This window comes from Pangasianodon hypophthalmus, chromosome 3, assembly GCF_027358585.1.
Source record: "Pangasianodon hypophthalmus isolate fPanHyp1 chromosome 3, fPanHyp1.pri, whole genome shotgun sequence".
Taxonomy (NCBI): Eukaryota; Metazoa; Chordata; class Actinopteri; order Siluriformes; family Pangasiidae; genus Pangasianodon; species Pangasianodon hypophthalmus.
The window spans coordinates 13,627,610-13,653,795 of record NC_069712.1 but is presented as its reverse complement, the minus strand read 5'-3'; the positions used below and the strand labels follow the sequence as shown (position 1 = coordinate 13,653,795).

General features: G+C 36.4%; 2 protein-coding genes across 4 annotated transcripts; one reads left to right on the top strand and one right to left on the bottom strand.

Annotated features, from left to right (window-relative positions):
* Positions 1–568: 568 nt before the first annotated feature.
* On the bottom strand, positions 569–15,664 carry chuk (component of inhibitor of nuclear factor kappa B kinase complex). 3 transcript variants are annotated; one of them, XM_034302959.2, is made up of 22 exons: positions 15,643–15,664; positions 14,141–14,245; positions 13,543–13,637; positions 11,454–11,571; positions 11,265–11,334; positions 11,074–11,162; positions 10,903–10,992; positions 10,426–10,550; positions 6,765–6,872; positions 6,516–6,651; positions 6,205–6,399; positions 6,014–6,116; positions 5,624–5,747; positions 5,383–5,534; positions 5,145–5,206; positions 4,896–5,005; positions 4,759–4,808; positions 4,347–4,455; positions 2,770–2,917; positions 2,499–2,620; positions 2,312–2,411; positions 569–1,672 (listed from the first exon to the last, which is right to left on the bottom strand). In XM_034302959.2, exons 2-22 carry the CDS (start codon positions 14,243–14,245, stop codon positions 1,613–1,615), a joined length of 2,271 nt encoding a protein of 756 aa, XP_034158850.1. In that variant the 5' UTR covers positions 15,643–15,664; the 3' UTR covers positions 569–1,612. The 3 variants fall into 3 exon arrangements, with proteins under 3 accessions (XP_034158850.1, XP_026796429.2, XP_026796437.2); XM_026940628.3 differs by lacking the exon at positions 15,643–15,664 and adding an exon at positions 14,536–14,999; XM_026940636.3 differs by lacking the exon at positions 15,643–15,664 and adding an exon at positions 14,702–14,999.
* Positions 15,665–18,702: 3,038 nt separating this feature from the next.
* Positions 18,703–22,782, top strand: plaua (plasminogen activator, urokinase a). The gene is made up of 10 exons (XM_053232310.1): positions 18,703–18,836; positions 19,316–19,406; positions 19,527–19,584; positions 19,709–19,862; positions 20,147–20,373; positions 20,477–20,654; positions 20,742–20,887; positions 21,084–21,224; positions 21,684–21,832; positions 21,982–22,782. The coding sequence occupies exons 5-10, from the start codon at positions 20,337–20,339 to the stop codon at positions 22,177–22,179; spliced, it is 849 nt and encodes a 282-aa protein (XP_053088285.1). The 5' UTR covers positions 18,703–18,836; positions 19,316–19,406; positions 19,527–19,584; positions 19,709–19,862; positions 20,147–20,336; the 3' UTR covers positions 22,180–22,782.
* Positions 22,783–26,186: the final 3,404 nt, after the last annotated feature.

Genomic DNA, 26,186 nt, shown 5'->3' with positions numbered 1-26,186 from the left:
ATGAAACAGGTTTGGACCCAGTTCCAGTGAAGGGAAACTGTAATGCTACAGCATACAAAGACATTCTAGACAATTGTGTGCTTCTATGTTTGTGGCAACAGTTTAGGGAAGGCTCACGTATGGCTGTGAAGGTCAGGTGTCTACAAACATTTGGCCATATAGTGTAATAGCAGATCTCTGTAACATAAATTGACAAGTTGTATTTATGGTAAGCTTTTAGTTGGACAGACAGGAGAGAGGTTTTTTTTTATAATAAAACATCTTACAAAAAAAGTTTATCATTTCATTGTCATTAGCCAAAATTTAAAAATACATTAAAGTATTTGGTAGAAAAGTACTTCCTCTCTTTAAAGATTTCTGCCAGACTCGAGCGCTCAGTACTGACTGTGGCTTTCACAGGGTTCCAAAAGACATAACGAGGGTTAAAGAACCACTTTCTTTAGCATTTTGACAGGTTTTTAGAAAAGCATTTGTGTCCCCTTCTTAAAACTTAGTCTAACAATGTTGTAATGTTAATGTTATACTGTATGTCTGTCCTGAAAACACATCCACTAATAAAAGACACTAATAACATTTTAATTACTTTTATTTGTAATGTACAATAAACCAGTGAACTCAAGAACATTTCAGTTAAGAAAATTTAACAACTTATCAGTATGTGTCAAACATTATCTGATGAAATAACATAATGAACTGTTTTTTCAACCTTCTGTGCAGAGCTGATTATCAAAAAGATCCTACATTCTCAAGAACAACAGAGAACCAAGATTAATATAGTGACGTTCTTATATCCCCAAACTGACACTTAACAGGCCTTCCTACAGGCATTGCACTGATGACACTATGACACTTCTTTCATTTACCAAAAAAGAAAACAAAAACAAAAATAACTTCAGCACCTTCGGTTTCCTAATCCACAGCCACACAACAATTTGCCAGTCCTGGGCTTGTTGTAATGGACAACTGTTAAATTCATGGATAGGAGGAGGATTTATGTTATAAAGAGCTTTCCAGGGCTAGATTCAGCCAGTTTTTTGTTTCGATTCTGTGACTTGTTTCATTCAGTAATTCTGCCTTTCAAAAATATCACTTCTATTACACGCTGACTTAATTTTATAGTCCACCGTTCTTTCATGGCAGCAAAAATCCAACATTCACAGTGAACCTCTAAAGTGCAGATGCTGAGCAATAGAAAGACACCTAATCCACATACAATCGGCCCATACAGAGTAGAATACGTTGATTAATAATAAATAAATACCTGTGTATTTAAAGCAGTGGTTCTCAAACCAGTACTCATGGCCCCCAAAACAGTAAAATTTTTTTAAACATTTTTTTTATTCTATTCCTGTGTTGTGTGAGGGATAGAGCAAAAATCTGGACCGTCTGGCATGCCCTGAGGCCTGGTTTGAGAACAACTTTTTAAAAGTGTATGTATAAGCTTTGCTTGTATAAGGTGGCATTATGCCAATTAAAAATACATCTTTATATATATGTGTCATTATGTTGCTACAGCACTATAAAACATGATTTCGACAGCTTACTATGATGAAAACCCATATGTGCCAACAGAAATCCAATCAGGTGAAGATTAGCATAACAGGAATAAAATTTATAAATGCTGTAATTTTGCAAACAGGGATTCATATTTAGTCCAGCTCCAGTCTTGATCCTGTATAGAACAGAAACACAAACACAGACTTAAATAAGAGATAATGTTTTCCAGAGCCATGCCAACATGATAAATAATCTAATTAATGATCACCAATGATCATCAATGATCATGATCATTGCTAAAGCAGTTTTCAATATTACACCAGTACCCACTTTCTAATATTCATGTTTCATTGCACAATAATTGCCTAAGGTTTTTATTATGGTTTATGATGCTATCACAATATTGTATTTTAAAACAGTGTCTACTTTTACCTGAACCTTACTGGGTAGCAAACTAGTTTGCCTCAGACAGTGTTTTCAGATTCAATCTGGTTTCTCAAACTTTCATATACCTCTTATTCAGTGAGTTACTAAAGTTCCTTCACTAAATATGAAATGTGTGAGGTTGCCAAGTGTAGGTGTAGTTAAAAAAAATTTTTTTTAACACATGGCTATCAATCAATTAATGGTTGAATATATTGCTGCTTGCATTATAGTTAGGTGCACTTTTAGCTTCACCAGTCTTTCATTAAATATACCAATGCAAAATGCTTTCATTAACGTGCGTTCACATTAGCTCACAATTTGACAAACACTAATTACTATTTAAATATACAGCCTAGATGACAAAGCATACTACAGATTTTAAACTCACCATTATACTCTCTGATTTCTCCTCAGTTGTCTCCTGCAGCAGACTTGTGAGCTGGCTTAAGTACTTCTGATTCTCCTCCAGTAGATGGTTGAGCGTTTCACTGGAAAACAGGATGGTTTAAAGTCAGTTATGGAATCAACACACAGCTGGTTCTGTGTTAACTGAAATGTGTGCAGTGAGGAGTTACCCGTCATGTGGAGCTGGCAGGGACATGGGCAGGCGTGGAGAGCAGGACTGCTGAGGATGCTGAGGCCAGGCCGAGAGAGAAGGGGATACATCTGCACTGTGGCTACGGGTGGTGTTCTGTGCCTGCAAGAATACACACATTCCCTACTTTCTTAGCACAGCACCATTATGAAGCAGCCTAACATGCATTACAGAGATGTAATACAATGAGTTGTTTGCATAATCTGTTAGTGACTCAATTTGTATGAAATTAGGTAAAGTGCAATACTCACACATGCAATCTTTAGTAAGTGCCAGAACTCCCTCTGTCTCTTCATCTGCATCTGCATAACAGTGCCATCTGCTTCCTTAATGTTCTCCAGAGTTTTTTCAATCTTTGGGAACAATTCAATAATCTTCTGTTTGCTCTGCAGAATTTTACTGTCAAAAAAGAAGCACAGTGTCTTTACAAATTAGTTACAAGTTTATGTTTATGGACACTTGACCATCACACCCATATGTGGGTCTTCCCCAAACTGTTGCCACAAAGTTGGAAGCACACAGTTGTATAGAATGTCTTTGTTTGCTGTAGCATTAAGATTTCCTTTCAGTGGAACTCAGGGCTTGAGCCCAAACCTGTTCCAGCATGACAATAAAGACACAGTTGGTGTGGAAGAACCCAGCACAGAGCCCTGAACCCAGCACAGAGCCCTGAACCCAGCACAGAGCCCTGAACCCAACCCCACTGAACACCTTTGAACTGGAACTCGACTGTACCCAGGCCTTCTTGCACAACATAAGTGCCAGACCTCACTAACGCTCTTGAGACTGAATGGGAAATGGGAAATGGGAAATGGGAAATGGGGGGGGTGACTACATTTGGAATGGGATGTCCAAAAAGTACAAAAGGGTGTAATGATCAGGTGTTTACAAACTTTTGGCCATACAGTGTATCAATGTCAAACGTCTCATACTAATAAATCTTAGTGACTGGACCTTTATTCAGTAATAAGGCTGGTTTGTCACTCTTCTGAGAAACTTTGTCAGGATCTATCAGTTGTCTTCTCTTCCTTGAATGTTCTAGTGTCTGATCCTTTGGATTTTTAAATCACTGCACACTCTGTCTTCCTCAGATCGTTAGTCTGGTGTTCATGTTGAATCTGCTTGCTCTTTTGGCAAAGGCTCATTTTGGATAAGGACGAGCTTTTAAGGTTTTTCTCAAATATGTGCTATTCTTGTCCATGTACTCAGAGCTGGCCCATGTGCATTGTTTTCTGGTAAAATGTCAAAACAATCCAAAAAAGGCCAGTTTGTTGTTTGTGACTTCTTGTATACACTTATTGTCCATGGAATTCACATGTTTGGCTTCTACCTCCAAAGATTTTTTTAACCCTGGTGCAATCTGGCTCCCTTGAAGGAGTTCTTCCATGTGGAAAAAAAAAAAAAAGTAATCCCCCACTGCACTTCCATTTTCTGTCTATATAAATCATTACTGTATTTGAAATAGGTAGTGTTCAGACATGGCTCCAGCAAGAAAAAAAAAACTGTTCTGAATTGAGTTTTATTCTGTTGCCTGTGGTGCCACCCCGATCTAAACTTTGATTTCAGCTTTGATTGCCACTCAAGTTGTGACTCACACGTAGTGTTTAAACACTGGGAATTGCCTGCTTTTCAGCAGAGCTGTTGCAGTTTATAGGCAAGAATGGTGGAACATGTGAAGATTTGAGTCATTTAGTCTAGACACCAAAACATTTCACTAAGAGACATTCAACACAACCTGGAAGACAAGAAATCTTTACAAACACTGAATTGAAAACTGTAAAGGTCATGTTGTGTTTGTTTTATGTTAAGAATGGCTTTAATTCTTTACCTGAGATGTGCATAGAGATCCTTCAATACTTTGTCTTGATTCTGTACAGTTTGAACAATTACTTTCACCATCTCAGAACTGTCACTGTAGCCATGCTGAGAGTCATTCACTGTAGAGAACAAGAGTAGAACAGTCAAAGAACCCATGAAATTAAAATGGGCATTTTCCAGCTTCTTGTACAAGCATTGTGAACTCCAATATGCCAGTAAAATGTGTTTTGTTGATATACCTATTTTAATGAGAAATATGAAAGAATTTTGATGATTAATCCCGTATTCGTCCAATGAAATGCTACCTATCAACCTATGCAATTATCTAACAGCTTAATAAGCACTCCTCTTCAACCAAAAGCATTACCAGATCTGTTGTCAATAAACAGATTATATTCAAGGTTTTTCATAACGCTACTTACTTTTGCATTTTGCTTTCAGTTGTTTGTAGAGTTCAATGGCTTTCTCCTCCCTAGAAAAAAATTAATGCAACGTTTAAAAAATAAAAAAAAAAAAAATAGAAAAGTTTATAACTGGACAAGAGCAAAAGAATATTTACAGCTGCTCCATGACATCTCCTTGGCGCCGAGCATAAGGACTTCTCTGAAGCTCCACAATCTCAGAGTGCAAGGCCATAATCTCTTCATCTAGATGGCCAATCTCTGCAACCTTTAAAAAAAGGCACCATCATCTGTCATTACGGCTATTACAACTACAGATATTGTCATTGCACACCTGCTCCTATTATGTCAAAATTGAAGGCTAAAGGAAACAGTTTTAAGAATTCAGATCCAATTTATACATATACCTGTCCAAATGCAGCAGCTTTCTCTTCATTGTATTGCCAAGCCTTTAGCATCTTTTCAGAAGCTACGTAGAACAAATAAACCTTTTAGATCATGCTTTATTTACCGTATTTTCTGGACAATACGTTGCACCAAAGTTTAACTGCAAACATAAAAATATCTAAACAAAAAAAACTGAAATGTAAAATAATTAATGTGGCCTTTCAAGGGAAACCAAAAAGAAATAATTCCCAGACTTACATATTCCATACTGCATCTGATCACTGTACTTCTCCAGGTCATACTGGATACTACTCTTAAAGAAATCAAGCTTGGCCTTTAACTGCTGTGAACACGAAAACATCAGATTCTTGTATCTAGTGAGGTTGGTGTTGTACCGAAGAAGGCTCAACCTATAGAAAAATGAAGAGACAAAAGATGATCAAGAAACATAAACCTTAATTAAGCGGTTATGTAACATGTTATCTTATACTTGACATACATGGCAGCTCTCTGGCCCTGGAAAAGGCGGCTGTAGTCCTCCCTGAGGCCACAGATGTAGCTCACTGCCTCACCCCAAACTTTCTTAAGTGCATTTAAGGGAAGCTGGGTCTTGGGCTCGCGTACTAAAAATGATAAATAAAGAAACAACAACAACAGAAAACATGAGTATGAAGACATACTAACAAAAGCTCATACATAGAAATTATGATAAGCAAAAGACAGTAAAATAAAGTTGAAAAGTTTGACATTTTTGCCCTTGTTTTATTTTACTTTTCCCTAAGCATTTTGAATTATGCTAAGTCTAGAACAAACAACACAAAGAATAAAAGTAATAATTAGTTTCACATATTGTGAAATAGGAAACATAAAAATTTCTGGATATACGCACCGATGAAGTTCACGCTCTCTGGAAGAGGCCTGGCAGTAAATGGTCCAGTGTACTTGGTTAGGCTCTTATCAAACAGATACACTATGTAGCTGTCCCATCCTCTCTGACAACCAAAGATGAAATAGCAATGAATCAGATGAGAGATTTATGCCGAATAGAAATACAGAATCGAAAACCTAGAACTCTCTTACGACTCCATCCAGAACACATTGTGCTGCAGGCTTTCTCGGGTCCAGCATGACTCCTGTCTCCTGCAGAAGCTCTTGATTCCCTTGTTCAATTTTTGTCGCATTCTCAATGCCCTGCTGCAGGGAGTGAAGGGTCTCCTCGGGGCTCAAACGGAAAGAATGAACCCTGGTTGTGGTCATGTTCAAGATGTGCACGACCTACAACAAACATATATATTAGTCAAAGAGAGCCATCTGCTGGCAACACTCACTAATTATACAACACAGCATACATGTATGAGTTCTGTGTAGTCACTGGAGTCTGAACAACCCACCTTCATGTTCAGTATTTGATCAAGTTGTGCAAAGCACTGTGGCTGTTTAGTATCAGGTTGTATTACTCCACCCCTCTGAACTGGATCCCACTTCAGCATCAATTGTAGCAAACACTCCAAGGGCTCCAACAGCGTGCTAATGGTAGAGAACATTAAACATCACTCAATGTCTTAGGATCACAGACATCCAGCTGAACGATGTTCAGCACTTTGTACAAATGTCAAACAGAAGGTTTGGCATATTTTTACCTGCTGAGATTATTGGGGTAAGGAAGGCGAGTTGAAAACCTGACTTCTCCATTCATATCCTCTACAGCCATGATGTCCTTTGGGCCTTTGTTACGTACTTTGCTTGTCCTAGAGCAAAATGATAACAAGGGATGACTACAATGACCAGATGCACAAAGGTGTGACTAGTGTAAGCTTTCACTAATTTCAGTAAAAGACCAGGTCACTTTATTTAAATACAATGGTTGCACCAATTTGAAATGGTGTGTTAAACAGTAACTGGGAAGTGAATTAAGACTGAACTGATATGGGTGCCTTTGTATTAGCAGGGTTTTCCTTACTATAAAAAGGCTTAGGCATAGTGCCTAAGTGTTTTTGCTGAGTGCCTTTAGCCAAATGAATGTTAAAAAAAAAAGGCATCTAGGCGACATATCAGAATGCATGTAAAAACAATGGTGAGAGTTCTATGCGCTGACCAAAATAAAAAAAAAAAAAAAAAAAAAAAAGAGGTGGCTTGATCACAAATGGAAGGGTAAGCGGGCAACAGGAATGACCTGCCAATCAACAATTAGTGTTTTTGTATGAACGTTTGTGTGATGGGTGTGTGACAGATGCTCATCGCCAAGCTAATCATACAGCTGATTGGCTATTTCTCTGTACCGTCATCTCGGGGTGGTAGTTACAACCATCGGCTCAGAAGCAAATTCCAAGCCATTGATTAGGTAAGCCTCAACAAAGAATAAATGAAGTATAACCTTTTTTTTTGTTATAGAGTAATTCTTGTGGATGTTAACAATAGTGACAGCAGATAGAGAAAAGTTATAATTAATGTAGCCTATTTTACAACTAAAGAAATAGAAAAGCTAACACACAGATATTCACATATTGAATTAAGTTACATTAGACAGCGAAGCTAGTTAGTTGACATTACATACCTCGACTGAACTAACGTTAGTATCTAACGTGGATTGGTAGCTAAACAAATTTTCATTTTCTAATGAAAACCCCTCGTCAAAGCGTTCTTTTCATTAAAGAAAAAAAAAAAAACCACCCAAAAAAACATGCTTTTCCAAAATAAAGTTGAAAGCGTCCCAAAAGAAGCTCGGGGCATTTTTGAAAACACGGTCTACTCCATAGGATTATTATGTAAAACAGGTGCTGACCGCTTCAAAAAAGACATAACGTGTGAACACAGCCTTAGGTAACAACTTCTCCAAACACTTGCGAGTTGTGTGGCATTTCCCATGACTGTCCCTGACAGAAATCATTTTCTCTCCTGTTCCTGCAGGGTAGTGTGACAACCAGTCTCAGACAGTAATGCAATATTTGCAGTTGAAACAAATGAAGAAGTAAATCAAGAAATTCTCTGTCTTTCTCCTTTATGTCATTTGGTTTCATTTTCAAAATAATTACTTATCTATTTCAAAATGTTTATTCTTCTGATGTGTACAAGTTAAGGTGATCCACAATGGCTGCTCCCGTTAGGAGTCGCCACAGTGGATCATTGGTCCGCACATTTGATTTGGCACAGTTTTACGCCGGATGCCCTTCCTGACATAACCATCCCCAATCTTTAACTGGGTTAGGGACCAGCACTGGGAGTGCACTGTCTTGTGCAGCCCCAGTGGCTGGGGTGGGTTCCCTGGCTTGTGTAATTGCCTCTAAATGGGATGTGATTAATGATCATCTTGCTGATTATGTGATTATTTATTTTAACGCAGCCAGAAGGGTTGGTTTGAGTAGTATTCCAGAAACTGCTGAACTCCTGGGATTTTCACAGACAACAGTCTCTAGAGGTTACACGGAATGGTGTGAAAAACACAAAACATTGAGTAAGCGACAGTTCTGTGGGTAGAAATGCTTTGTTGGTAAGAGAGGTCAGAGGAAAATGGCCAGCTTGGTTCGAGCTCCCAGGAAGTCTATAGTAACTCAAATAATCAGTCTTTACAACCGTGGTGAGCAGAAAAGCATCTCAGCATGCACAAAACATCAGACCTTGAGGTGGATTGGCTACAGCAGCAGAAGAACACACTGGGTGCCACACTGGTCAGCCAAGAACAGGAATCTGAGGCTAAAATGGGCACAGACTCCTCGAAACTGGACAGTTGAAGACTAGGAGACTGCTGTTGTAGTCCATCCACCTTAGGGTTTGATGTGTTGTGCATTCTGAGGTGCTTTTCCACTCACCATGGTTGTAAAGGGTGATTATCTCAGTTATTATAGACTTTCTGGCAGCTCAAACCAGACTCCTCTGATCTCTCTCATCAACAAGGTGTTTCAGCTCACAGACTCTCTGCTCACAGTATGTTTTTTGTTTCTCACACCATTCTGTGTAAACTCTGTTGTGTGTATAATGCCTAGGAGATCAGTCCTTCTGGTATCAACATCCATGCCACGATCATAGTCGTCATTCGTTGATGTTGTGAACATTACCTGAAGCTCTTGCCCTGTATCTGCATGATTTTTTTTTGTATTGCGCTGCTGCCACATGATTGGCTGATTAGATAACTGCATGAATGTGCAGGTGTTCCTAATAAAGTGGACGGTGAGTGTATATTGGTACAACATACCTGTATGTACTAGTTATTGAGTACTAATACTAATTAATAGGCTTTCCTATTACACTCTCATGTTTTCGGGATTTTCTAGATTAGTAAATATCTTTGAATGTAAAGTCAGGGTTTTCAGTTTGGGACACAGCCCATAACAATCATGAGGGCAGCAGAAAGTTTTAAGAGAGACAGAGCTCATCGGTGTATTTAAGGTTGCTGTGCGTAAACTCATTAAACCTTTTACAGTTTGACTTGGAAACCTAGACAGGGATGTTTTGTTTCCGATGTGCCGTCTACTGAGTTTCGCTTTTAAGTCTTCCGGTACATAAGATACGCAGCGAGTGTGTGAATAATAATGATGCTGGCTTTACCGCTGCTTCTGCATGCACACAAAATCAAGTATAAACCAGGCTGCCTCACCTTGGACAGTAACGCACCACCCCGGTGTGGATTTTTCTATAACAGCACGATGCTTCTCAGGAGACAAGGAATATTCCTTTGGTTTTTCATCACTTACGTTACATATATGTATGTTACTGACACAAAAATATTTTAAAATGTTACAGCGGTCCTATATTATAAATCTGGAGTTTTACAAAATGTCTATTCGAGGTCATTTGCCCAACAAATTTAGGAACCCCTGACATGCTGGAATATTGGTACAGCATACAGTGGATATAAAAAGTCTAAACACCCGTTTCCCTCCACTGTATCTTTACGTTTTGTAGCAAAGGGAAACTCTTGAGAGCAGGTGAATTTATGTTATACAGTTTCAAAAAGTAACAACACAACAATGCAGAGTTAACAACTTTTAACAGCTGCTATAAGGTAAGTGATAGATGAGACTAACTTATTTCAGACTTCCACAACAGTAAATTAAAAAATTACTCTTGTATGAGACTTTCGAATGTGTGGAAATGCCCAACAACGGCGCAGTGTGATGCGGCACTGACGAGAAGCAGGGTCCTGTTTTATTCCTTGCATAACATCCTGACAATATGAGCAATATCAGCATCCCAGACACACCATAGGAAAGAGACATGACTGCATTACAGAAAAGAGGAATGTTTAGGAGTCGTAAATTTTCACACGCTTCAGTCTAACATTCGTGATTTGAAGTTGCCACATACCATTGCACAGGCTGCAGGTTATGTAGAAATGGACGAAAACCGCAACTACACTCGAAAATCATTGTACCAAAGCTCCAGTAGTCCACAGTGACTGTGTAGGGTTTGCTCTCAAATAACTCTGGGGCCTGAAACAAACCAAATGTAACTGTTAAACCAGTAGTTCTCTAAAATGTAACTGCTTTTACAAAGGATTGTGTTGATACAACTGCTGGACTTAATACTTAACTTATCGGTTCAGTACTTTATCACTAGTCATTATTTTGTAAGAAAACAGATTATAGGGAACAGAATCAGCATGGCTTTGTTTAATTTACGTAAAGAAAAATACTTTCAAATATTTCACTTCTATTCCTGTGGTCACAGATTAGCTAGCTATATGTAGCAATTTGATATTAGCCTAGTATTATTAGCCTTAATTTATTTGCACAACCAGGTTTCAGAGACATATCTAGTCATGATGCACTCTGAAGGACTTGCCAGATACTGCAGCGTGCCCACAAATGATGTGCAAAGGCTCCCTTGATCCAGATCTTTTGCATAGCCCAGGTCTATTATCTTGTGGACCAGCTAAAAACACAAACACAATACCCAGAGTAAGAACATTTTACAGATGTTTATATATAAACAAACAAGCACACAAAGAGATACCTTTCCGTTGATTTCCTGAAGTACAATATTCTCTGGTTTTAAGTCTCGGTGAATGATTTTGTTTGCATGAAGATACTGAATTCCTGAACCTGTTAATACCAATAATGATTTTAGCTTCACACAAATTTAAATAATAAACTATGAAAACACTGCAAAACGTGGTAGGTGTCGTCTCAAAGGTAACACATTACCGACATCGTTGAGTAAGGATAGCACCTCGCTTTCTTTTAGTCCACAGCAATTCTCAGGTTTGCTTAATAACTACAAAAAAGTGGATAAAATATAATGACAGAAAAAACAGAGGCCTTTTCCAGGGCCGATTATAATAACCTAAAGCACTGCAGATAAGAGAAGCAAAATAAAATAATGCATTAGGGCACCTTACGAAGGTCTCCCCTGGAACAGTACTCCATGGCTAAAAGAGGCAAGTCATTCAAGGCAATGTGTTTCATCTCTTCAGGTACATCCCTTGCTGTCACCACGTTCAGATGGTTCAACCTACCAAGAGAAATTCAGTATTGAAATATGTTTCAAAAACCAATTAGCAGTTACATGTCTAATTCATATACACACACTATATATATAAAATGAAGGGCCGAACAGGAAATAATTATATGAAATCTGAATATATATAAATTGTGAAAATATAAATGTAAATCAGTATATTTATAAACCTGAATATATAGTTATAAATCCTGAATATGAAAATGTAAATCCTGAATATATAGTTACAAACCCTGATTATATATTCATACATTTTATCAGGCATATTGACAGACAAGCTTAATTTTTCCATATTTGTCTAAACCAGCTTGGTGTAATCAGTTTTTGTTTTTGTCTCAATAAAATCATTATTCGTCAACAGAAAAGCTACAGAGCATTAACACTGTTAAACCGAATGTGAGGACCCTTTGGCACTACAGCCAGCCTTTTGTAAAGTAGAGGAACATACTCCCTATGGTTTAGATAAATTATGTGAACTTAAAATAATTATGGTGTATATAATTATTTATATATTATATAAAATAAATAGTACAATATTTGCATTGATAAATGTATGCAGGATGTACAGTATAGGCCTACTGTTTTCATAAAAGAATTCAATAAGAACATCTGTCAATTGACATGACTGATCATAATGATATATTTATATTGAGACAATTTATATTCAGAATTACATTTATATATTCAGATTTTGTGTAATTATTTGCTGTTTGGTCCTCTGTACTATGTGTAAATAAATAAATAAATAAATAAAAAGTACACATATATATATATATATATATACACACACATACATATACACACACACACACGCGCACACACACACACACACAGTACCAGTCAAAAGTTTGGACACACCTTCTTATTCAATGGTTTTTCTTTATTTTTATTGTTTTCAACATTGTATATTAATACTGAAGACATCCACAACTATGAAAGAACATGTTTGGAATTATGTAGTAAACAAAAACATGTTAAATAACCCAGAATATGTTTTATATTTTCGATTCTTCAAAGTAGCCACCTTTTGCTTTGATGACAGCTTTGCAAACTCTTGGCATTCTCTCATCAGCCTCATGAGGTAGTCACCTGAAACGGTTTTCCAACAATCTTGAAAGAGTTCCCAGAGGTGTTGAGTACTTGCTCGCTGCTTTTCCTTCACTCTCCGGTCCAACTCATCCCACACATTCAGGAACCACTCATTCACACTCTCAACGTCTAACAAAGACACGGCGTTTAGAACCAAAAATCTCAATTTGGACGCATCAGACCAAAGGACAGTTTTCCACTGATCTAATGTCCATTCCTTATGTTTCTTGGCCCAAACAAGTCTCTTCTGCTTGTTGTTCTTCTGAAGTAATGGCTTCTTTGCTGCAATTCGACCATGAAGGCCTGACTCATGCAGTCTTCTGTCTTCTGAGAAGCATTTACATGGGCTGTAACCTGAGGTGCTGTAAATCGGCGGTTTCTGAGGCTGGTAATTCTAATAAACTTATCCTCTGCAGCAGGGGTAGCTCTTGGGCTTCCTTTCCTGGGACAGTCCTCATGAGCGCCAGTTTCATCACAGTGTTTGATGGTTTTGGCGACTGCACTTGGGGATACATTCAAAGTTCTTGAGATTTTTCGGATAGACTGACCTTCATTTCTTAAAGTAATGATGGACTGTCTTTTCTCTTTACTTAATTGAGTGTTTCTTGCCATAATATGGATTTGTACTGTAGTTGTAGAAGCACTAATAGGGCTATTGACTCTGTACCCACCCTTCCTCTGTACAAGACAACTCATGGTCTAAAGCACATTAAGAAGGCAAGAAATGTCACGTGTTCTTTCATAGCTTGGATGTCTTCAGTATTAATATACAATGTTGAAAATAATAAAAATAAAGAAAAACCACTGAAGGAGAAGGTGTGTCCAAACATTTGACTGGTACTGTGTATATATACACATACACACACACGCACACACTTTTTCATTATCTGGATCTCTCGACTCCATCTGTCTTTGTTCCTCGCGTTGAGTTCAAGCCGACAGAGCTTCACAGCAATTTTCTCAGATGTTTCCTGTATAAAATACAAATGCACAAATCATTTTTTTTAACGGCTTTGATTAGAAGTTTATACAAAACAAATATAAAAGGCTCTGTTTTGTAACCCAGCACAACACAACTGCAACATGAATGATTAAGAAATTAATTAGGGATGTACATATCCAATACTGAATATCAGTACTGGGGCTGATGCTGTCCTGAAAACATTAAATCAGATCGGATTAGAAATTTTCTGATCCCATCCACTGACGGTTTTTGATGTGACTATGTATGCTGTTGACAGACACAACACAGATCTTGTATCCAAGACACAAAATGTTTTACAGAATGTCTGCCTCCAATATTTCTCATAAAATACACCAGAAGCTGGCAGACAGTCGGTTACTAAGAGGACCTCAGGATCAGATCAATGCAGAGCACAGATCGGTATCATATCAAATAGTTCAAGGTTTAGTTCAATGTTGAAGAGAAAGGACCAGTTAAGACAAACAAATAAATCAAATCTAAATCACACACCTGATGCTGATACAGATAGACATGACCAAAGCCACCGGTTCCCAATCTCTCTTTCATTACCCAAGCTCCACAGAACTGAGTCTGTTTGAAAGGAGGTTTCTCCATCTATTCATAGCACAAAGAAATTATTGATGTGAAAAAGCCCACATTTCTGCCACAAGAACACTTGTCTCTGACAACCTTTATCACAAACCAATAAAAGTTGGAAAAGCTGCATATCAGATGCTCTGTATTTAGGAATTTTAAGGTACAACAAACATTGCAGCTAGCTAATTTTAATTACATGTTTAGTTACAAGTCATTATCACACGTTAGCTATCACCACACATTATCCTTTCAATGCTTTAGGCTTAATGTCATTGCTAGTTAGCCAACGTTAGCTAACATGATCTTACCCTTGCTAAGCGGAGTTACCAGTCTATGTTGCTAGCTTGATGGAACTAGCCGAATGTAATGTCGAAATTTGAAGAACTTATGAATTGAAGGTGTTGTTTCATAGAAAATAACTACGATATCCATTTCATTTTGATTATACAGCGGGATATAAGGATATAAGGATACCTTGAGAAACAACTAGCTGGCTTAGATAAGCTAAACGTAAACAACTTGATGTTACGCCCCGCAGCCAGTCAATTAGCAATGATGCTAACTACAACTAGCAACCTAGCTAACGAGCTTCCCATGACACCATTTGCAAAAGAACAGCCCTTTAAGATGAAGATTAGTCACAAACTATACATAAATTATTACGGAAAACAAAGAATACTCTACTAGTCGCTGCTGACAACCACACCGCAGATAAGCTACCTAGCTAACGTACTCGAGTCGAAATCGAAACAAGTGTAGTGCGCATGCGTAGTGTAAGCGTACGCTTCGGTTAGCTTTGTAACTGATTTGGGACCAGTTTCCCTACACATAATAACATCTCTACGCACCACTATAGAAGGGGCTAAACTGATGCCAGATCAGATCAGCGTCGCGGGTAAATAATGTCCTGGGCTTGTTTGGCGTGTGCTTTCATCAGGGGTAGAGTAATCAGGGCTGGGCACTACAGAGCGCATTAGAATCTGGGTTGTTCTTACAACACCATGCTTTTCTATGTCACTTGAACACACTACTGTATATTTGGTGTGTACGTGTGCTTAAACAACACTGAACTTCACTCATCTTCAGTTAGAAATAAATGTTGCATCGTTTTGTGTAAAATCATGAAATAATTTTTTCAATCTCCTGTTCACCGTGTTACACTGATACAATTCCCCCTTCAACCAATCTTACCAAATTAATGACATAATGACAATAATAATAGTAATAATAATAATAATAATAATAATAATAATAATAAAAACTTTGAGACACTTCCACTGAAATTATTAATATGGCGGAAATTACACCTTATACTGGGAAAAATGAATGAATCCAGTTTCTCATTATAGCAGCTAGCAGTCAAGTCAATGTGAATAAATAAAGCAACCTAAGGGAAGTGATCTTTTGACACAAACCTTTCATGGACATCGTTAATAGTGTAATCAGCTGCAGTGTGCGTGTGCTGTGTTAACCACAAACCACAAAGTGGCTGGAACTGTCGTAAAAGTTTTCAGTGGGCGTTCAAACCGGAAATCAACCAATCAATTAGTCATTCTATCTATCTATCTATCTATCTATCAACTGTATATGTGCAACACTGTAAAAATGTTAAGTACTTTACAAGTTTGCACAATCCATGATCAATTGAATGGAAATTATTTCATGCAATAAAATACTTCTCTTGGAATAAATAGAGTGTGATCAATTCAAGTAGTATTAACGTGATCCAATTCCGTAACAAAATCGCACAAGGATGTTGGCTCTGGCAGAAAGAGATGACTATAGTAATAAATTAGCTTAATTTACTTGCTGTATGTGCTGCAGGATAGCACAGTGGCTAACATTGCTGCCTCACAACAGGGTCATTTGAAAATACATCAATGATCAAATCATGTTAGCCATATGAAAACAAATGATGGTAATGTAACTCATCCCCCCAGTGTATTAACTAGAGCTTGACTGATATTTACCTGTTGGTTAACAGTTAATCAGAAAACAGTAAACAGTAAATCGTCGTTCCTCCATCAGAAGTTGTATAGTGTGTAACAGGGTTATCCATTAGTGTGTGTTTGATTTACGTTTGTGTAGTACATAGTGGATTATAAAGGGTCCCTGGGTGGAGGCACTAAACAATAAACTAATAGCAAAGGGGCTGCATTTGTACAGGGCCCTATGAGATGCAGATCACACAGCAGTTGATCTCATGGGACTATGAGAGAGAATTAAGATTTAAAACTCACTTTAAAATCTCTTTCAAATTATTTTCTATCACAACATTTCATAGGGATATTATTCTAGTAATATATGTAATAAACCCATAATTCTCAAAACACTGGGCTCTGTCTATTCATTTATTCAATTAACCAAGTGCTGTTTGTTATAATGTTATTTGTTTTGCATGGCGTGAAATGTTTAACTTCCTGTTTGGTCATAGTACATTTTTCTTAAGAAGATTTTTATTCAAGAAGTTCTTCTCAAGAAAATCTTAGCCAGCTTTTGAAATATGTGCAAGAAGAGGCGTAAATGCAGTGGTAATGTTTCTGGTCAGTTCTGTAGAAGAAATATGACACAGATGAAAAAAATGTGGGATTTATTCTATACTTGAGGTAAGTGATATTAACACAACATGATGCATCTTTGCTAATCACAATATCAGTGAATACTTGCTGTTCAGTGAGAGCCTTCTGCAGCTTTAGATTTTGTCTGCCCATGTATTTTGTTCAGTCTTAACTTATCTTTACATGTACACACAATGTCTGATATTTCATAGTGTACAGGAAGTCTGTTCAGACAGGATGATGACAGATTGCTTCACTGAACATACAGTTTGCTCACTAAAAGAAATACTCTCATGGCATGACACAGCATGGGTATTATAAAATGTTTTATATATATCAAATATAGCTCACTTACTAATAAGGACTAAAGATAGATATTTAAAATTAATAGAAACTATATTATAAATACATCATTTCACACCTACAAGCTCTTTGGCCACTTACAATGAACACACCAAATCATAACACGATAAAACAAGAAGGAATTTAAAATATAAAGTTGCTGCTTCATTATATCATGTAACTGCTAATATATAGAAGACTGTTGTCACTACTTTTTATGACATATCAGTAGAAAGCAATGGTTTCACATCACAAAGTGCTTTTCACCTGTAAATTAATGCATTGGAGTTAATTCTTCTATACAAAGTTTGGTATTAAAATCTTAATTAACAAACGGGATACAGTAAATTAAAAAAACAAAACAAATAAAAAAGTGTCATTTTTAAATGCAACCTTGGAACTTTGATGATATGCTGAACAGGAAATACATGCAAGCACCTACACATTTCAAGTGAGAACACAATGATGTCATTTAGTTTCATGATCTCTCAGTCCTGAAAATCCCCACATCTCTATCCCAGGACATTCATGCAGTTTTCTAAAACCAATCAGGCGGCAGCAACACAATGCATACAGTCATGCAGATACACGTCAAGAGCTTAATAGGGAAAAATGTGATCTCTGTGACTTTAACTGTGGCATGGTTGTTGGTGCCAGATGGGCTGGTTTGAGTATTTCAGAAACTGGTGATCTCCTGTGGAACAGTAGTCTCTAGTAGTTTCTAGAAGTCTAGTCTAGTGTCTCTAGAAGTCTCTAGAGACAGTAGTCTCTAGAGTTTACACATAATGTGAACTCTAGTGTGTAGTATAAATAAATAAATAAATAAATATATATATATATATATATATATATATATATATATATATATATATATATATATATATAAAGTACAGTATGTGTGTGGGTGTCTGTGTCTGTGTGTGTGTATATATACATATATACAGTATACACACACACACACACACACACACACACACATATATATATATATATATATAATTGTGTAGGACTGGGTCTGATATGTTTAATATTTTTACACACACACACACACACACACACACACATTTTGTACATTCTATACATAGCTCCTTTTCAAAAGAAATTGTGTATTGCATGACTCATAATCTGATCTATCATTGCTAAAGCCTCAGTTCTATTTTTACTGTACCCAGTATCACTACACAGAATATATATATATATTCTTAGGACTGGGTCTGGTATGGTTAATGTAAAGCATGTTTTGGCAAGTATTTGTCTTGTTGTCTTTATGCATAATTCATTGAATTCACTTAAAATGTACTTAATTTACATAATTCACTTGAAAATTGTGTCATATGAGATGGAGAAATAGCCAACAAAAAGTTGTCAATATTAGTGAAGAGATTAATACCATATTAGGAACATTTCCTCCTACGCATATTTAGTATGTTGAAAGTAGGAAGTGTCTTGAGTCATACCTCTCGAACCATCACTTACCATTCTCAGAATATCCCATATACATGCCTCCTATTATAAAAAAAAACATATATGAGCCTTCTTTAGTCCCGCCTCTCACAACCAATCACAGGCTCTTAGTGCGGATATAAAGCCTGAGACCAAACAAAGCCAGTGGTATCAAAAGGAACATCTAGTTTTCAGTGACGGGTCAAAGAGCAAAAATAACCCCAGGCACCAGCTGTGAGAAAATCTCCATTATTGATTTCTGAAAGGTAAGCACTGCTTTATATTTTAATTGACATTCAAATATATTTTTTTCTGCAAATGTTTACCTATTGTACAGACCTACAGCGAAGGCCAGCACTGGGATTCTTTAAATATTTATTGTGAAACAGTATATTGCTGCAATGCTAATGCATGTCTAGAATATCCATCTCAGTAAAAACATTTGAAATATTATCATGATCAAAAAGAAGAGTTTCAAAGCTAAACTGAGAGTTTACTCAACACTTTTTAAGGAAAATGATTGCCTTTATTCCTTCGAGTTGTTTTTACTTAACTCAGTTGCATAACCAGAATTTATAAATGCACAAACTTTTATTTTTATTTATATTATTTATATGTATCTATGTATCTATCTATCTATAGAATATATTCTTTGTTCTTCTGTAAAGCATTCTTCTGAAATGTTATATTATACAATATTATAGTTGCAGTTGTTCTCACGTGTGGTTTTGTGTGTGTGTTTCAGAGACTCCATATAAGGCAGGCAAAAGTTTGTGGTCAAAATGTGGTTGCTGATCACATTATTAATGACGTGTTCACTTCATGAAGTTGCTGAGGTGGGGAGGAAAAAAAAAAAAGCAGAACTATTCTTTCTTGTTTCCGAAATTAAGGAACTAATTTTGTCAGACTTTGTGACACTTATATTTTCTGTCTCGTTTCATTCCTTCCTCATTCAGTCAAAATATTGGCCATGGGTGAAGAATGTCATTGAACCAGTAAAAGAGAGTAAACATGGTAAGTCTGTAACTTGTAAAATTCATTATCATAAACTCATTTCCCCTTAAAACAAATTGAATTAGATTGAGTTTAGGTATGTGTACACCATCATGAATGGGATTCTCATTCTCTTCTCTGCCAGATGTTCAGTGCCTGGCTAAAGGCAGTAATGGGAATGAATACAGAGGTACGATCTCTGTAACATCCAAGGGACACAAATGTCTCTACTGGGATCGTCTTCAACATATAGGACATACAGCTATTTCTCAAGGACTTGGTTCACACAATTACTGCAGGTAGCGCTCAGGATCATTTATCAAAAGTAAAATGCCATAAAGTTCCTTTACCCTCATTTGAATGTGTATAATGCAAAAAAAGACTAAACTAGGGAAAAAAATTGGGTAATAAAATGAATATGTTAGTTAAGCTATTGTTTACCGTCACTGTGCGTGGGAACTAGAAGGGTGAAATCCTTCTTCCCTAAAATAATCATAAGATTCCTCTATCACTCTGTGAGTCATGTTTTGTCTAAGAACAAGCACCTGGTGCTGATTGCAACTTGTCTGTGGCATATTTGCAGAAATCCAAATAACAGACGTGGGCCATGGTGTTGGGTTAGTAGACCCAACCAGATTGTTCGCAGATACTGTGATATTCCACAGTGTGAAGAAAAGAAAGGTGAGTTTTAAAAAAAAAAGTGCCATATTTTTGTAAAATAAAGGAACTAACACAGAATATACCGAATAATTGATTCACTATTAATTCCCTTTATGTTTTTCTATATGAATACCCCAGATCAGGACACTGGTAAGACGTTTTAAATGAATCTAGTTTTTCAATCACTCAAGTTACATTTCTAACTGTACAGCTTTAGTGTTCTTCTTGTAAGTGCTGTGTTTTAAACTTTCAGAAATGACATGTGGTGAACGAACCCCAAAAGTGAATTTTAAGATTATAGGTGGTTCAAGGGCTTCAATAGAGTCTCAGCCTTGGCAGGCAGCCATCTTTAGAGGTGACTTGTTTATCTGTGGAGGCACACTCATCGCACCCTGCTGGGTCCTCAGCGCAGCCCACTGCTTCCCTCTTAGGTATGTCATGAGTCTCAGACTAAATGTAATATTTATTTGATGTTCAACAGTATGAAATGCAATGTATTGCTTTCTTGATTCGAACAGCAAAAGAGCAACAAGGGGCCAATATTCTGTCTATTTGGGAAAGGATGCCACCAATCAAACTGATCTGAGAAAAGAACAGAAGTTTGAAGTAGCCAAATTTGTGCTTCATCAGGAGTATGATGAAGATGATTTTAACAATGACATAGGTATGCATTTAACCAACTAACAAAGGTTCAGACACCACATACACATGCGCACACACACACCATTAACATACTGAGCACAATTTCCTTTCTTTTCTATGACTTATATAGCAAAATCTGCCTGCAGCTTGTAGTGCTGATCTGATTCCACAGAGCATATGTGTTTGTGTTAACAATGTTATGCTGTTTGTGTGTTCAGCTCTGTTGCAGATTGTGGACAGCAATGGACAATGTGCACAGAAGACACCCTCAGTGAGGACAGCATGTCTTCCTCCAGCTCACCACATGATGCCCTATGGATCCTTCTGCTACATTTCAGGCTATGGCAATGAGAGGAATGGTAAGTCATATTATTCATCTGACTATTTTATTGTATGTCCTATTGTTTTAAATGTTTTTTTTTTATTCTTACCATAATTATATTATTTTAAATGTTTATATATACAAGGAACCTTATATATACAAAGAGTGTGAGCATTTTTCGTGACTTTACACATAGTGACCAGTGCTCACCGAGTCATCTTCAGAAATTATATTTAGGCATGTCTACCCTGTGATTTTTTGGGACTTGCTCTGTATAATCTGTGGGAACCCATGATGTGAATGGTCTGAGCATACAGCTGTTATATTTGGCCAACATGCCAGTGCCGTAAAGACAGATGCAAATTCTTTCAGTGCTTTATGGGTTCAGTTGGCAGACATATAATTTTAATGCCTGCAATTTCTACAGTATGAAACGGTACTACAGTATGAAACGGTACTATAATCACTGTTTTTTTTTTTTTTTACTTTGTTCAAGGTGAAAGTTTCAGATATTCCCGCTACATGAAGGAGGCTCAGGTTCAGATTCTCTCCCCGAGTAAATGTGAGGGGGGCTACTATGGAAAAAGGATCACTGAAAACCAGTTCTGTGCAGCCAGTCCCAAGTGGACAGAGGATGCTTGTCAGGTATAATGTCAATTACTACTACGTTCTTTTATTTTTTAAAAAAAAACTATTGCATAAAAAAATACTATTGTATAATCCTGTGTAAAATATTTGTGCTTATTGTAAAGTTACTCTTCTGACTGTTTTACCTCCCTTTTTATTCACGACAGGGAGACTCAGGAGGTCCTCTGTTGTGTGAAGTGAATGGCCGAATGTTTCTCTTTGGAGTCATCAGCTGGGGAGAGGGTTGTGCCACCAAATCGAAACCCGGTGTCTACACAAAAGTCACCAACTACAACAACTGGATTGCAAAACAAACAGGCCTGCCCACCTTCACTGAAGGCATCATGTACCCACAGAAAGATTAGCTGTGTTACTCAATGTAAGCACTTTGAAGCTGCACATATAATGCTTTTTAACTCAGAGTTTGGCATGTAGACTCCAGCCTCTAGAGAAAACTTGGCAATCTGTGATTATCACTGTCTAAATCTCATCTGTTCTTGCCCTTTAATATTAACTAAATACTTAGTATTTACTAAATAAATAGTAGGAATAGTATTCTTATTTATTACAGTAGCCAGCTCAAGTCAGGCACAATGAAATAGCACTTCTGACCTTTGACAAAAATGGTATCATTGATGTCATTGAACCATTTGTAACATGCATCCATAATATGTATATTATTTATAGTTATATAATTTATAATCTAATTTATTTAATGTCACATTATGTTCAGTTTGTAAATTAATGTCCAAGCAGCAGTGCTGCGTATGGCGCCAAAGATCATAGGAAGCAATTGCTCTTTTCATAACTTTTAAGTAACAGTTGATGTTTTAATGCATACTTGTTTTATATATATAATCGTCTTTATTTTCCTTTTAGTTGCATACTGTACTTCAAATATGTGTGCTTTATTTTGAAATATTTATATTGCATTTGTGCTATATTTATGAATAAATATATTTTTAGAAGAGGTGTGCAGGTTCTTTCGTTATGCTTTTGTTTAAAGGTTGGGATTTGACATGGATCTAACATTCTTGGTTGAAACACTCTCGTGTAGCTTTGGCAGTATGCTTAGGGTTGTTGTGAAGTTGTACCACCTCAGTCTTAAGTCTCTTGCAGAATGGAACAGGTCTTCTAAGATCTACAAATGTCCCACCAACATGATGCTACCACCACCGTGCTTCACTGTGTGGTTGGTGCTGTCAGGGTGATATACAGTATTGGGTTTCTGCCAAATGGCTCAGAAAACCCTTTTAAGGCATATAATACATAAATAGTAAACATTCAAACATCCATGTGTTCCGTCCAATAGTTACCCAGTCGTGTGGTTAAAAACAAACCAATTTGGGTTGATTTTAACCCAGCTATTTTAGAGTGCAAGGTGTTCCCCGGGGATCTGTTTTTGACTCCCATCTTTCCACACTTCCACTTGGTCAGATTGTGTGATTTCTTGGCTTTAATTTTCAACAATTTAGAGATGATACATTTATTTGGTGCATGCTCTGCTACAGCCCCTTCATCACCCTCAGTAAATGCTTGTGTCTGTATACAAATCACCGGATGCTCTTGAAGTTTCTCACGCTTAATTTTGATAAAGACAAACATGTGTTCCAAATAATAAATACACTGGTTACTGAATATAAATGAATGAATAAATGTTGCCCCTTAATATCTGGCTGGACTACCCCATCCTCTCTGCAAGCCGTTGTTTAGCATAATTATGCTAATTTTGCTGTGTACCTTGTCATTATGTCATATGCTTTACTGTATCACCCCACATATCTCTGTACTCCCTGTGCTCTGTAGCTTTTGCTCTGTTTTGTTCTTTCCTTCTGCAGTATGTCAGTATGCTTGTTTACTTTTGTTATCCTAATATCCATTGTGACTCCGGGTCCAACATGTTCTGTGTTCTTCTTTGTACTTCGCTGACTATCTAAGTGACCTTGGTCACTTAATTATTATCATCATTATCATTATTGTTGTAGTGAATGTGCCATAATTGTCTTTTCAGAAAAGCCAGAATGACACTGTGCCCTTTTCTGAATTAATCCAGCATGATGACATATTCTCAGGACTCAGACAGCTGCATGTGGCACTCGTGGCTAGATACGGGGGTGAAAGGGATTTCTTAGCTCTAAATCCAAATGGAAATAGTTTCCTATAAAAGATCATAGATTCTGGTAAACTGTGCTATGACCAAGACTGATACAGTGGCAGCTGCAGATGTTTCGCTTAAAAAATTATGAGTCTGATTTGGTGGGAAAACTAACTGTTAATCATACAGGCATCCTAAGGGTCTTGGCCATGTAATGAACTTTAGGGAAAAAAACAAAAAAACATTTGGGTGAAATTGTGAAAGCAGTAAGGGTAGCAGTGTCCTGATCAGCTACATACAATTTCATTCATTTCTGCCACAATACACTATAGATGAAACACTTTAGTCTTTAATATTCAGCAGGCATGTACCTCTAATATTTTTTTAAATTGCTACCACTATATTTACTTAGTTTAGTATTTTAGTAGCAACGTTAATTTTTATATTGCGTTTTTCCTATATATATATATATTTTTTTTAAATATATGTGTTTTGTTAATTGTTTAAATGTTTTTTGTCTTTCTTACTACTTTCGGTATATTTATCTTCCTTTAACTTTGTTAGTTGTATGGTAACGTGTTGCCTCCAGGCAACATGAACAATTATGGCTTGCTGCAACCAAAAACAACAAGCAATTTTCTGAGTTCATTCTTCAAGGGGGAGGACCCAATACTGACCAGTAGAAATGCAAAAATTGGTCATATGATCCCCTGGGAACCAATTTGAGACTTTTTTCAGCAGGTTTGTACACTTTCTCTAGTAAAATTCCAGTCAATTTTCATGAAGATAAAAATTTGACCCATGTTTATTGGTAAATCAAGATGTATTCTGAATAACCTTATATCAGAAATAAATAAATGTGTGTTAGAAAATTACAAAAATGTGCATGTTGCCCTTAGGCAACAACATACCATAATGGAATCACACTAGGCCATAACAAAACTATTAGGTAGCTATATAAGTATTGCATTTATAAACAACATAGTATGTACTATGATTCTAACATAATATATGAAAAAAGTACATATATAAATATAAAAATGGATAATTCCTGGCTATAATGCCATATAATAGAATATATAATAGAATGATCTGAATGTTTTGCATTGTAGCCACGAATTAGCCATTTTTAAAATGTTATATATTCTTTTTTCATATATTATTTTACAATTATAGTACATTATGCAATTATGTATAAGATGAATTCCCCTTTGTTCAACTGAGCTTTAAAGAAATATAAAGTATAAAGTAGCACTCCCAGGGGATGATAGTGCAGATGAGATGTTATTTAGTGATCGGGAAGATATATATAGTGAATAAGGAGGAAGCATGGCAGGAATTATTAAAAATAGGCTGCTTAAACAGTGCATTTCTAATACATTTCACTTTTTATGCATTACATCTTGTTCTATATCCTGGCTATGCAGAAAACATCCATTGTTTCAATATTTCCCATTATGGTACAATGTCACCTAGAGGCAACAAACTCCAAACTCCCTCATAATTAAAAATATTTTGAAAATAAATATTTATTATGTTTAAGTATTCTATTTTAAGCAGGAAAAAAGAGTATAAACTTTTTTTTTTTGCCCAGTGGTATCATATTGTGTACCATACTTATAATAAATATGTAATTGTTTTATTATTTTACTTTCTGTTACTGTTTTATTATTGTTACTGTACATATTATGTTATCCCTTAAAGCTTAATTTTGAATACAGATGGAATGAATGAATGTCTCTGATGGAGTGGCATCAGTAAAAATGACTTAATCACATTACACATAACATAACAATATTCCTTAGATTTTTGTGGAAAACAAAGAGAGCTTGTGTAGAATTGAGAGACTTGGAGAATTTAGATGAGAAAAATAGCCTGGAGAATACAGTAGACTAACGATGACCTTTTATTACATTTACAAGCATGTGAATGGATATTTTTCAGCACTACAACTTGGGATTTTACCTTAATAAAATAAGGGAAGTAAATAATTCACTAAATCATTTTCACAAAAAACCCACCAAGAACAAATTTTTTAAAATTTCATCAACACTATTTCAGTTCTGCTTTTGCAAATAAAAAAAATTATTTTATGAATATAAAAGTTATTGCATGTGGTTGAGAGATGTTAAATGGATTTGCAGTGTCATTTCATTGAATTAACACTCCACTGGAGGGCGCTATTTAATTATTGAATGGTTTTCAGAAACTAATGGCTAAGCACACAGTATTTCACATGTGGGTTAAAAAAGAATTAAATGCTGAATGATAATACCC

Bases quoted from the DNA above. Each gene is read 5' to 3' on its own strand.
- chuk (XM_034302959.2), bottom strand. From the start codon at position 14,245: ATGGAGAAACCTCCTTTCAAACAGACTCAGTTCTGTGGAGCTTGGGTA. The intron at 5,748-6,013 runs GTGCGTATATCC...TATCATTTTTAG, and splicing joins AGAGAGCGTGAACTTCATCG to TACGCGAGCCCAAGACCCAG. The intron at 2,621-2,769 runs GTGAGTATTGCA...GTATTCTTGCAG, and splicing joins ACTTACTAAAGATTGCATGT to GCACAGAACACCACCCGTAG.
- plaua (XM_053232310.1), top strand. From the start codon at position 20,337: ATGTTTTTCTATATGAATACCCCAGATCAGGACACTG. The intron at 20,374-20,476 runs GTAAGACGTTTT...TTAAACTTTCAG, and splicing joins TACCCCAGATCAGGACACTG to AAATGACATGTGGTGAACGA. The intron at 21,833-21,981 runs GTATAATGTCAA...TATTCACGACAG, and splicing joins GGACAGAGGATGCTTGTCAG to GGAGACTCAGGAGGTCCTCT.